General features: G+C 28.9%; 1 protein-coding gene across 1 annotated transcript in view; it reads left to right on the forward strand.

Annotated features, from left to right (window-relative positions):
- Positions 1 to 14,756, forward strand: part of LOC124355624 (voltage-dependent T-type calcium channel subunit alpha-1H-like) — a 296,916-nt gene that overhangs the window by 230,363 nt on the left and 51,797 nt on the right. Inside the window, 1 exon segment of the mRNA XM_046806786.1 lies at positions 2 to 192. Coding sequence (XP_046662742.1) covers positions 2 to 192 — 191 coding nt within the window.

Here is a 14,756-nt window from a genome sequence, read left to right on the forward strand (position 1 = left end):
GGGACAGACCTTCATGGGTGATCGAGAGGGCAGTTCCGGACTGAGTGTCCTACGGACTTTCCGCCTTCTACGGATCCTGAAGCTGGTCCGCTTCATGCCGAACCTGCGCAGACAGCTGGTCGTCATGCTGCGCACTATGGACAACGTCGCCGTGTTCTTCTCTCTTCTCATTCTCTTCATCTTCATCTTCAGGTAGACGTTCTTCCGCTCTTCTTTCCTCCAGCTGACACTGATTGGGGAAACACCAACTACTCGTGTTATAAAAGAAGTCGAATTAAAAACAAAACACTGACAAACGACTCGTAAAAACCCGCGACTCTGGACAATTTTGTAAACACTCATTTTATAGTCTATTTTACATACTCTTTAACAAATTTTAACACTGTTTAAGTATGGCCTAGCATAAAAAAGTATTTAAAAGTGATCATTTCTTGGACGAGCACCGACTTGCAGATATTTTGTTGTTAGTTCTACAATTAATTACTAAACAACAAAACTATATGGTATGAATCAAGCAGTATCCACGGACTGCATTTACTAACTTGAGAGTATGGGTATTTTTTATCAAAATTATAAAAAATTGTATTTACTATAAACCCTATCCATGTTTTAAGCTAAAGCATCGTGATTTTTTGCGGTAATTTCTTTTATGAAAATATGGTTAAATGCAATCTTCTAAGGATTTATTCAGTTTAATTCTGTTTAAGAAATTCATAACAAATTTAATATTATATTTATTTAAGATGTTTCTAAATTTGTTGACATTTTTTATCTTACGTCAGCTTCAAACTGAAATTTTAGCCCTTTACAAATAAATAGAGGGCACTTCGTTAACATAAACTGTAATCAGTACATAATATTTTATATACATAATATTATATAAGTATCGACAAGATTGTTTAGTCCAAATAACCATATTTAAGTAGTTAGCTTTTTGTTGTTAAAACATTTACTTTATTGGTTTTGTTGTGGAAAAGGTTACTGCCCCAAATAGTATACTAATTATATTACATTTTTCACTTTACGATTGGTAACAAACTACTAATAATACATATAGTAATAATCAATTAATTTAACTTCCGTCCTCATTGAAATGAAGCCGTGTAAAGAAAGAATATACGTTATGGTGTAGTAACTTGTTAATGGCTTAGTAAAAAAAGCCTATATTTTTTATATAACTAGCTCTGTATAATCAACGCAGCTATTTAATTTTTAAACAGAAATCATTTCTTTTATACTCGACGTTGTTTTGGTGTTTCCCACCACGAAACATGCTTTATGCCACACATCTTGCACTGATACTACATAAATGTCACATATATGACTTGTATGTTACATATATGACTAATACGTCATATGTATGGCTATCACGTCATATATGAGCCCCTCCCAACCTCACTCACTCCAATGTATCGTCTAACCCTACCTCAAATAATACACCTATTAAACCACTCAATATCATAAACTATTTATTAAATTACCTAAAATGTATATTTTATGCCTCAGACTATGGTAAAACCAGTACAGCAACTACATTACTGTTTTATTAACGGGCGACAAAAATACTTTATTATCTAGTTTAGTCAGTTCTTTAATAAAAATATTTTACGTGGTCAACATTACTTTTTGTTTATTACTTATGTACTTACAATACACTTTTAGTTATTTTATTTCTTCCTGAAGGGCTACTTCAATGTATTTAGATAGAAATAAATAACATTCTTTATTGCATTATAGCAAAAACCATAAAACTGATAAAACGTCTCCTTTAATATTTACTAAAACAAGTATAATTATTTCTTAATCATATACTTTTAGGTTATTACACTAAATTGAAATTGAATTGCTAAAATATTCTGTTAATTTGTAATCCTTCAAGTACATTTTTAAAATATTCATAATATAATAAACATTTAAGAGACTGATATATATAACTCAATTCTTGGTTGTAATAAGACATAATAGAATTATCAAGCTCCCAACATTTAATTAATTATACTTCTAAAATATTCAAGTATAAGAAAGCTTATATAACAAATGCATGAAACGTCTTTATGCATAAAATTAATTAATTATTTAAAAATGAGGAAGTGGTGATTTTTAATAATAAAAATACCATAAATACTAGGAGGGTTGTCATCAATATTCCGCATCCTTAAAGGTAGTAAATATAATTTAAAATGATTATTTAATTGCTTATTTAAGTGACAGTAGTGACACTAATATGCGTAACTTTATTTTCACTATTCTCAAAAAAGCAAAGATTTATTTTCTAATAATTCAATATTCAAGCATTTTAACTGTTTTATTAAATATCTTAATATAAGAGTAAACAGAAATAATCTTATTCACTTTTCGCAGGATATCTCTAACTTCTTCATTATACAATTAAAATTGTTATGACTAATATTGGGTTTTTTTCATTTTACTCAATCCTGTTTTTAATACACATTTTGGTTTCTTTTACTGTTTTCTCACTAAACTTCAACTTGAACATTCTAAGCATGCCAAATGCTATTTTTACAACAACTTTGTGGAAACGATGTTCAAAACATATAGAATTAGTAGCTATTTATTTGTTGGTGTTTTATTTTAATGTTTTGGTAATGTTCAATTTGAGTGTTTATCTTCGTTTGTGGTTTGACCAAGATCTAATCAACAAGTTTTATTTTCTAGAACTGACTCATAAAGGATGAAATTTTAACCATCTTTAGTTTTCGCAATAAATTATAAAGTTGTGCAAAACATTTTTGATTTTTTGAACGTTATATAGTGGCGTTAATTAAACGCATTTTGAAACGTCTGTAATTGAAAGTTGTTACGTTAAAAATCCAATTTTTTGCCATTCGTTGTAGGCCCTGTGTTTGCTTTGGTACTAGCATAGTTACGCTCTTTATTCAAAAGGCTAACAATTTTTCATTCCCGTTTTTAGTATCCTTGGGATGAACCTCTTCGGCTGCAAATTCTGCGAAAATATTAACGGTGACGAAAGTTGTGACCGGAAGAACTTTGATTCGTTACTGTGGGCCTTAGTTACCGTTTTCCAGGTACTTATTTTTTCATTTACCCTTACTTTTGGAAATTCAGCTATTTTTATCGACATACGTGCATGTGTATGTCTACTTATTGTTTTATTGGATTACATTCATTTACAGTTTAAATTAACATAATGGTGTTCTTCAAAATCATATTGTTTTCCTATTCATTTAGTCTTTCAATGTTTAATGTGTTTCTACTCTACTATTTTTTATTTTATCTACTTAAAATTTTTGTTGTTTTTAAATATAATGGAATCAAAATATTTTAGTTGAGTATTAAATAGTCTAGTATAAGTATTTTTCAGCATGATTTATTTTAATAGCTGAATTTTCTTAAGTAAGGATTTGTCCAATTTTGTATTTTATTACGACTACAATAAATCCTGGTTACACTTTTTTAACTTTTTGTTTTTATAATTTATAGATTTTTTTGTCGACCATTAAATTTCAAATGATAAATTTTAGTACTTGTCTCTTATCACTGGCAATAAAATATAATGATATAGCAAACATTTTAGTAGTGGATTTCTAATAGGCAAAATGGTTAACCCTTAAAATAAGCATAAGGTTTTTTTTATTTGAATCGATTTTTTTAATTATTAAATTTTAAATTTATAAATAATTGTTCTAATTCATATAATAATATATTTTGCTTTGCTTGTTTAAACCTGAGTTTAATTATTACATATTGGAATATGAAAAGCCTATATAGTGTTTTCTACCTGTTTTATATGCAATAAGCCCTTTTTAATTTTATACTGTAATATAAAATTATATTTAAATTATACTGTAATTTTTTTCGGCCTGAAATAGAAGCTTAAACAAGTAAGTTATTTCTGTAAAAAAGAGATAACAAGAATTTTTTAGCAATATCTAAAGCCTAGCAAATGTTATAAATGTTTTCATCATGTTTTCCTAAAGTATATTTATCAATTTCGTTCTAATTCGTATTCCGTCTAGCTACATAAATCATGCTTTTGTGGTTTTTTATTTTATTTATTTTTTCATTACAACATGTTTTTACTTTAACAGTCATTTATATTTTTTTCTTCGGTAAGAAATCGGTTTAATAAACTTTACTAGCCTTAATATATGCTATTATCATCTTGCTTTACATAAACCATCTTCTCACGCACTGACCTTATAAATACAATTCTTTCTAGATAATGTTTATACAAAATCGTTTCAAATTGTGTAGCTTATGTAATTTTAACTAAAAATATACAGTTACAAAAGTCACGTATTTTACTAATAATTAATAAATTTGTACTAATAATTTATTGTATAAAGTATAAAACATCACTTCGTAAATCAATAGTCAAACTTAGACACATTGGACGTGATAATCATAAAGCAAGACGAAATCCAAAAACAAGCTGGAAATATCTGTAAATAACAAATACTGGCTGTAATAGTTTTAAACAAATCCAAACACTATATTTGCTAATGATGCTTCTGGGAAATTTACCTATTATTATTATTACTATTATTTCCCAAGATTGTAAACCTGCTAGTTTTACAATATTTTTATATTAATAACAATCTGTTGGTTTTTGGGTAGTTTTACTTATTTTAAACCAGGATTTATTGTCAGATTTTTACCCCCCCCCCCCTAGTCTTCTCTAATTCAGGTACAGTATTAAATTCGCCCTTTAAATAGAACCGCTTTCGAAGTGAAATCAACTTCCTAATGGATCAGGTAAAGAACAGGCTTTATAAATAGGCAGTGTCAAAAACACATGATACAAACAATCCAAGCACTACGAACACAAGTCAGGGCTGTCTTAGTATTTGTATACATTGTTAAGTATTTGAGTTATTGATCCACCAAAATATTACAGGAACTTACAATAATTATAAATTATTATAAATCATTCACCTTTCAATATTTTTAGTTGTATATCTTGTTTTTTTTTAAATGCCACAAACCTAATTACCAAAGCCTTTATTTTTTCAATATATTATCTGTCAAACTGAATAAATCTTTAAATTTTGTTCAATTTTATAGCGCATGTTTAAATTCAGTATTATACAAAGTGAATAATTATTATAATTGGGTAGTGTCCCTAGGTCATTTATATTTTGTATACACTTTATTTGGAAGTACAGTAGATTTTGCGGAATAATAATAAGATAGCTAAATACTACATAATGGCACATTAACAAATTTTAATTTTATAAGCTTATCAATAATTATCAAGTTATAGTTATCAAACACCTAGTTCAACAATGTTTGAAATACAGTATAATACTGTAACGGTATGAGTTAAAAATTAGCAGCTTCCCTCCTCTTACCTTCTTTTATAATGGAAATAAAATGCAAATGTGAATGAAAATAATGATTACTTTTAGTTTTTTAGTGAATCAGTATTTTCTTTGTTTTCTAAATCTAAACCATCCAAAATTTTTATTCTCCTTTTTAGCGCAACTTTTTTTAATATGCAGTATTTTTATAGATCTATTGAGTAAAGTATTTTATTTCTAAAGGAGGGATAGACATCTAGTCTAGTAATTTGTAATTTATGTCTCCATATATATATATATATATATATATATATATATATATATATATATATATATATATATATATATGCTGAAAAATATCAAGAATTATAAAATTAGAACTGGAAACCTTCATACACTTCCAAATAGGTTTTTCTTTTGCCCAATAAAAAAACTGGAACATTATTGTTATATAATATACGATTATTTTATTTTTATGTTCCATAACGTTGCTCCCGTTTTAGGAGTGGAAGCAAATTAATATTTTTATTCGAAATATGATGTTTAAAGATTATATAAAATTTATTCATTCTCAATAATAATTCAACAAGGATATTCGGTTTGTACCCTAAATTTTTATTCTTAATTCAAAACGAAATCGATTTCTTATAAATAAACTGCATCTTTATATACAGTGGAAAAATTTGTTTATTTTTATTTAATATGTTATAAATCGACCATTTCAATATTTTGTCACAAACTTCTATTTTTTGAAACGTACAAAATAAAACATTCAAACTTAAATCGTTTAACAAACATCTCCATATATTGTGCTTTATTTTCATAACTAAAGAAGCAAGGAGAAGGGTAAGTTATTTTAATATTCTTTGTCTAGCGCGAACATAATTACTATCTAGTTGAATATTTTAAATCTACAATTACATTAACATTACACAATATTTGTTTCTTTAAAGTGTTTGCATTATAATATTTCATTGTTAGTTCTTTTTACTGGCAAAAACTTTAACATTCCTCATTGACAAATCATACACTTAATTTTAAATCGCCTGTCTGCATTCTTGCACACAATTATTTTGTTTCGCTTGTACTGTAGAGTGCCATTTGAACGTTTAAATAGCTAATCGTTTGAGGGCAAATGTAAACAACAAAATCTAATCGCTTGAAATAGTGTTTTATTTTAAAGAAATCTTATTTTTTCTGCCAACAGCCCTGGCTTTAGTAGATATGCAGACACAAACATGAACATGTGGCATGCTGCTTCGCTTAAAGTTCGCTTTTCTCTCGCTTTGACTGTTCAGTTCTAATGATCTTGTTTTACTTACTCTAGAATGTGTCAGTTCAAGTGAGTTGAAGCAACCAATCACAATCCACCGTGATATACTGGTCACCATCTGCTCACCACCGATGATAAACTGTGTATTGCTTTCCCCTTTGGTTCCAGAAAAGACATTGCATGAGCATGTTTTACATGAAAGCATTTATGAAGATATTTTATCAGATTCTCTTGCATGCTATTCTCTCTTAAATTAATCAATCTCACAATTAAGCTAAAACAGTTTTAATTTATGCTTTTGGTGATGCCATTAACGCTAAGTAGTTTTCAATTAATTTTAAAGCGGAGTTTGTATTTCTTCATCTGTATTGGCTTGAGGTCAATAATTCCGTGGAAATGCAATGAATGATTTTGCTATGATTCTTTTTTTTTTGTTGCTTTAATTTTTTAAACACTCTTTTATCTGTTTTTGTTTTTTTTTACATATGAACACGTCCAAAGTGATGGATCCATCTAGATCCATGAAACCATCTGCTTTCACGGTCATCATTCTCTTATTTATTTTCTATGATTCATTAAACGACATAAGAGGTTTAATGCCACTCTGTACAGATTTTTCCAGTAATCTCTACTCTGATATGGTCTACTAATAAAGATTATCAAAAAGGATTGATTTGAAAACAAATATATAAATATAAAACAGAATTTTTTGTTAAATTATCCTTTCCACTATCAATCCTTTTTATCCTTATTTTGTCCTTTTTCATTATAATACCTCTGTGAGAGGAAAGCATCAAAATTGAACGCGTTTAAGATCATTTACATGGGACTCTAGTTATTGTTAAGCAATATATTTTATTTCAAACTCGTTAGCACATTATCTCTATGTTCGCTATTATTTTATCTTGAAAAGGTGTAAACTGTAAACTTAATAATAGTATCGTTATTTTTTAAATTGTGATAAATAGTAATAGAGTAAATATTCTACCAAGAGTTACTTCACTACACTGTTTACTTTAGAATAAACATTCATTCTTTTATTTATTTGTGTGACTTTTTTATGGCTTACACACGTTGCTCAGTTCGTTAGCACATTATCTCTATGTTCGCTATTATTTTATCTTGAAAAGGTGTAAACTGTAAACTTAATAATAGTATCGTTATTTTTTAAATTGTGATAAATAGTAATAGAGTAAATATTCTACCAAGAGTTACTTCACTACACTGTTTACTTTAGAATAAACATTCATTCTTTTATTTATTTGTGTGACTTTTTATGGCTTACACACGTTGTTCAGTTAGTTAAAATGTTTAGTTGTTGTGGTAAGCGTTCGAAATTACATATTTTCTTTAATCTTTGTTTCAAAAAAGTAAAGAGTTTATTCTAACAAAATTGTGTTGTGCATGTTATAAAAGTTGTAACCCTCTGTCACTGCTGTCACTTTAACACATATATAAAGCATTAGAATTTATCCGTAGTTAGTGGTTGCATTAAATTTAGGTAGCTGTCTTGTTAGATTTATCAACTAAACTTTACTTGACTGTATTCTAAATCCTACTGTTTCCTACTAAATTAATAAATAATATTCGTAAAGATTTTATTTCCCAATTTAATTTTGTTTTACTTCTATACGCATTAGTCATCATATTCGATGATTTGGTTATACTAGAAAATAGGTTTTCTTTAAAAGTTGCTTTATTTGGTTGTATTAAAACTAACTTAAACAATAAACAATAAAATTAACAAACTTAACCTAAACTCTCAACAGAATGAGAACTCCTTCTCTAGTCCTCTCTCCACTCATTCATAGAGTCATGCTTAACTTAGAGCTAAATGCTTCAGTAGAATAGGCTAATCCTGTTAGATTTACGTATGTATATAATATAAACGTGTCTGGAAAGAACTTTTATGTTTGATATTACTATGTCTAATTATGATGTTCTGTAAACAGATTAAAATATTATGAACCATAGTATTTCTTTAATTTAAAAATTAATAATATCTGTTAATATTTTTAAAATTTATGGATTAGGGATATGGCTTTGGCAATTTTTTGTTGTCAAAAACCAAATATAGTGTTTATAAAATCTCCACGCACATAATTCGGACTCAGTTTTAAATAGCTATTTTTTCATCCTAGTAATGAATGAAATATTTATTACAGAACAGGATTATTTTGTAATGGTCCAAATTTACAGTGACATATAGTTAAGATTTTGATTCATTAAATTAAAAATTTAATACATTCCTATGAATATCAATCCTAACTTGTCAATATAAATTTGTAGGTGATTTGTTTTTGCATAATTGATTTTATTTGTAAAATTTTACAAAGATCTTACATTTTTTATTACAGGTTTGAAAATGACGACACCACGGTTAAAAATATTGATTTTAAAATATTACAATAGAAGTAAAACTATTATCATGTGTATTATACGTCCCCTAAAAAAATAATAATGCTTATACATTATTGTTTGCAATAAGATTAAAATAATTTAAGATATAAGCAAGATCTTTACAAACTGGCTGTCATTTTAGAGTATTTTTAGTTCTTGGCATGTTTATTGGGATGGTAATTTGATTTATGGAAAATTCTACATAAATGTTTGGACGTCCCCCATTGTGAAACAACTGTAAATGTTTTAATCTTTTTACCATTAAGTAAATTTTTATTAAAACTAACATGGATGCAAAGATACTCTGCAATTTGACCATTTATGAGCCATAATCATTAAAGTAACAATGTACACAAGCGGACGGAAGGCCAAGCTGAATTAACAACATTTTTCTTATTTTTGTGTGACGTAATCTTCAAAAAGTTCAAACACCATAAAATCGTTCTGTATTGATAAAATGTGGGTTTAAAACTTTACAAACATAAAACATTTTGCGTGCATTTCAGATTACGAAGTAAAGATTTTTATGTGATTTACATAGACATATAATTTTACGCACCATTGTAAAAACATCGCGAGGAACACTTGTATTTAGCATTTTAAACTACTATTACTTCATACATGATTCACAATTAATTAAATATAAAAGTGAACTGCTTAATAATGTATATTTTTACGATTCCTATTCCAAATTCAGTGCTATGGAATCAATCCTAACCATTTTGTAACAATGTGTTCTTAATTAACAGTATTATTCAGTCTAATCGTAGCTTTTAATGAATTAATTAGACATTTTTATTAGAGATTTAGAAACTGAAGTTCTATAAATTTCAAATAATTCTGTATATGACTTATTTTATGTATGCCAAAGTTCAAATTTACATAAACATTGTATACAAAATGTATAAAATGCCTCAAGTTTAATCGACTTAATTGATTATTAATCTGTTTAAAGTATCCATTACTTGAAAATAATGTAGGTCAGCTTTCTCAACGGACTAAAACCAATTCACAATGAGAAGCTTTAAATAAATAATTATTTTCTGTAATTTTCTCCAGGTAAGTTTCAGGGAAATGTAGGTCCAGCAGTTTGAGGAAGAGCAGCAGCTAGTGGTGCGTATTATTGGGTATGTCGCATGTTCACACGGGTTCACGTATATAGGTTATAGATATAGATAGCAGTAAACTTGCTTTAATTGCGTTACCCATATTTTGTGTACATATTAGCGTATTACTTATTATATTTCCTCAAGAGCTATTACTAATATTACTAATTTTTAATATTACTACAATTACTATTATTTTGTTAAGAGCCTCTTCGAATTACGCCCGTAACAAAACACAAGTTTTTATATGATGAAATCAAATTGCAATAGATACTGAGGAGATAACAACCCAACTGTTAAGCCATAACATGAAATTGAATCAGTGGAAGCATTGTAAATGTATATTTAAAAATATATACATGTATTTATTTAATGTTTTAGGAAACAATGTGATTATACTTTACAGACTATTGTATGTCATTAATGATACATTCAACGGTTTGAATTTAATCTGGAACCACCTGCAATCACAGGAAAGTCACCGATGTTGTTGTTTTACTTCAATGTTAAAAAATAAAAAAGGCTGAACATTGTGTTTGCCATCCTAAACGTGTATTTCTACTCATAAGGGATAGGGAAAAGGTTTTGGTCTCTTTCTGTAAATGATTTCTTTATAAAGAGCTTTTCAAACTGTCAAACACTGAATATGAGTGGGTGAAAGCATAAAAGCTAAAGCTCATAACTCTTCTTAAAGAAACATAAACAAAACAGCACAGGGCTGTAAATGATGAACAGAAATTAATTTGAGACTAAACATAAAATTTAGTAAACCCAGCGCGGAAAACATAAATGCTTTCAAAAGACATTGCAATTTGGATTTGGGACAATAAACTTACATCTTTGGTCCTACTTTTTTTTCCTACACGTATACCTTATTCATAATTATCGTCCAATATCGCTCCTAACAGTGGTCTCAAAATTCATTGAAAAAAAACATCTGTAACCAGCTGACTGACTACCTTGAGGCAAATAAGCTTTTGGTGGAGAGCCAGTATGGTTTCAAAAAATCAAAATCAACCAAATTGGCTCTTATTGATTTTGTGAATTGTGTCATTGGGGCAATGGAGGCTGGTGAGACTGTAATGGCTTGCTTTGCAGATCTCTCGAAGGCCTTTGATTGTGTCAATGCTGAAATTATAATTGGCAAACTTTTGGCCCTGGGCGTTCAAACTTATGCCAGAGATTGGCTTGCCTCATACCTGTCAAACAGGTATCAGGCAGTCGAAATTATGCACAAAACAAAATCCAAAATCAAGACCGTTCAGTCTAAGCCAGAATTGATCCTAAATGGAGTTCCGCAGGGGTAAATTCTAGGTCCCCTTCTTTTTTGATCTACATAAATGACATCACAAATCAAATTCCAAAAGATAACCTTTACATGTTTGCAGATGATACCACTCTTGTCACCAAAAATAGGGATTCTTAAATTCTGGAATTATAATTATTTCACAAAACAAATGACAATTTTGTTCAAAAAACAGTCTTAAATGAACCCCGAAAAAAACTAAATGCATTTGCATCCAAACCAAACAAATTAAAATTTTAAAACACTTTTGGACTCGATCCTTGTTCATTGGTGGAACTGAATTGGATATCTCAGAGTCAGAGTCATTTGAGATGCTAGGAGTGGTGTTGGACGATGGTATGGACTGGGGCAGGCAGTTGGAAAAAGTCGCTGGAAAATTATCAAAGGGCACCTTTGTTCTTAGGTGTCTCTCTGGACTCAATAACTTAGACCTAGTCAAAAGCGTATACCACTGCCTGCTTGGGTCACACATATCTTATTCAATCATCCTCTGGGGTGACAAAACAATAAAATTTTATATATATTTAATATACAACAGATTTTTACCTCGCAAAAAAGAGCAGTCAGAGCTATGCTGGGTTTACCGCCTCTGACTCACTGTAGAAATTCTTTTATTGATTTAAATATTCGAACAGTAACATGTTTGTATCTCTATGAGTGTGCAGTTTATATTAAAACACAAAACCTTGAATACCAAAATGATGTTCACTCGTATAACACTAGGCATAGAAACAATTTTGCTGTATATCATAGGCTTACTCTTTTTGAAAAAAAACCCTTATTATTCTGGAAACAGGATTTTTCAAGTTCTACCTTCTAGTATAAAAGATTTAAATTCTGTAAAAAAAATTCAAGAGTGAGTTAAAGAACTTTTTGGTCTTGAATTGTTTCTACAGTGTAGAAGATTTTTTTGAATTTTATGCGGGCACATTACCCAACCCACCCTGACCCTTTCCTAGGGCAGTTTGACCTACAGAAGCCCAGTTTGGGCCAACTCCTGCGGAATTATAAGTTTCAAGTTTCGATATGAATTTCAAAGTATGTTCGAGTTTTAAGGTTGTCTATTGCAGTATTGCACACTCCAATCACTAGATCGCTTGACCATCATCGTTTCTGTTTTCTGCCGTTCCTGCGATAACGCTGCCCGCAAACCCATTCCTCCTCCATTCCCACCGAGTAGCAAAAAATACTTTTATCTGTGTCCCACCTGTCTTCATCACTATTTCTCTCAATCGTCTTGAACCATACATCTGACAATTTCAATAATAGCAGGTCACTACTTTATTTTTTGTAAGCGTTCTTTTAGAAATTCATTACAAATATTTTTAGTACTCAATTCATCAAGTATTTTATTGTTGCTACCTAATAGAAATTTTGTAGGTTTATGTATTTACCAATAAATATACACACATCTTGTTATATATTAATTTCATAAGGCAGACGTACAGCTATAAAATTTGTAAATCAAAACTTTAAGTTTGGAAAAACAATGTGATAGCAAAATGCTGCTAAAATTAGTTTTTACAACTGTAAAATATGAAACACGAATAAACTCTGAGATATATCCGTTTCTTTTACAAAATGTTAACGGCCATTAACTTTAAAGCGTAAGAGATGGCGATAAAGTGTAAATGTACTAAAACTTGTCAAGTATTATGTAATATTTAAAGAACTGTAATATTGTGTTTGCATTGGTAAATATTTGAATTGAAACCGTGTGTAGTGAATAATATACAGTAAAATTACGGAAATAGTGGTGAAATATCATAATTTCTAGCCAATTCAAACTAAAATTGGTACTTACATTACTTGGATATGTTCTCCACCAATAAAAGTCTAGTTTCTCAACCAATAACAGTTTTCAAGATGGCGACAACCCACATTTGTGCAAAATCACGACATAGTGCAATTTTTATGAACTTTTTTTATATAATATTAAGTTTAAATTAGTGTCTAGACAAATAGGACTAGTTAGAATCATCAAAATCCTGTTATCTTTTCAAATCTTTCACCGATCATAATCAATACACATTTTAAAACAAATAATGTATATGCTTACTTAAATCTTAGTATGTTTTAAGATGATTAAGAAATAGCGATGAATTATTTTAACAGATAATTATTACGACAGCGATAATAGCATTTTTTTTAAGTAAGGTAAATATGAAATTGTTATATTGGCTTTCAAGATTCAATTTTCAGCTCTACATCTAAAACTTTTGATCAGCCTATACATTATGGCAAAATCATGTGTTCTCTATTATTCCCGCAATGGTACTGTATATTATGTTTCAAAGACTTGTACCGACCGTAGCTAAATAAAACACTTGGTAAAATACACGACATGGTAAAATACATAACAAACGTTGTGAATGACCTGGTAGTTCTAAAATACTAGTTCCAATAAAACATGAGATATAAGCATTTCTTTGAAAGTATACAGAGTATATATTTGATATATAACCTGCCTTATAGATATAATTATCCCAATAGACAGGATAACATTTTTTATTACTGTACAGTAAAAGTTTTAAACGTCCAGACGTGACGTTCAGAGATCAAATATATATAAATTGGAATTTTGTTCTTACTAATAAATAGTCCGTATTACTTCTTATTTTTTTGTTTTAATTACTATTTCATAAGAATAGATTTGTGGGTTTACTCTCTCATGTATATTTGTACGAATGGTAATTACAAAATAACCATGACATTTGAGGTGCCAGATTTGTTTTGCCTTCACTGAAAAAACTGTTATAAAAGACGAAAAGTTATAATATGAGGAATTTAATTAAAATATTTATTATGCTTCATTATTAACATTGTTTATCGGTGGCCAAGAGGTCAAAGACATTATAAATTACTTAACTTATGTTTCTTTTTGCAAAGTAAAGGTAAGTAAAATAAGACATATATCAATATCTTCGGTCATATTTCAGATACGTAGTGTAGACATTTGAAATTTCTATCATCAGCAGTTTTTCATTGGGCATAATTAAAAAATTGCCCAAAAAAGGACTACTTCAAATGTTTATATATAATTCTTCGTCAAGTGATCCAAAAAGATGTTTTGTTCATTCCCTGCCTTCAGGAGGGTACCTTAAAGGATTGTTACTATATCATTTAAATTTTTACTTAATTCAAAATCGATTGCACCACCTTAAGGATAGTTGATTTAATTATTTATATCATGAAATCCAGTAATAAGAATGTTTATTCAATCGGATTGGACCATTCATCACCTCCACCTGTAGATCATATATTAAACATATAACAAATTTCAAAAAGCGTATATTACATTTTTTATTTCAATATTACCGAGCGAAACATAATTTTACATAATTCTATCTAACCAGATTGAATAAAATGCCAAGTAATAAATGAACAGA

Source organism: Homalodisca vitripennis, chromosome 2, assembly GCF_021130785.1.
Source record: "Homalodisca vitripennis isolate AUS2020 chromosome 2, UT_GWSS_2.1, whole genome shotgun sequence".
Taxonomy (NCBI): domain Eukaryota; kingdom Metazoa; phylum Arthropoda; class Insecta; order Hemiptera; family Cicadellidae; genus Homalodisca; species Homalodisca vitripennis.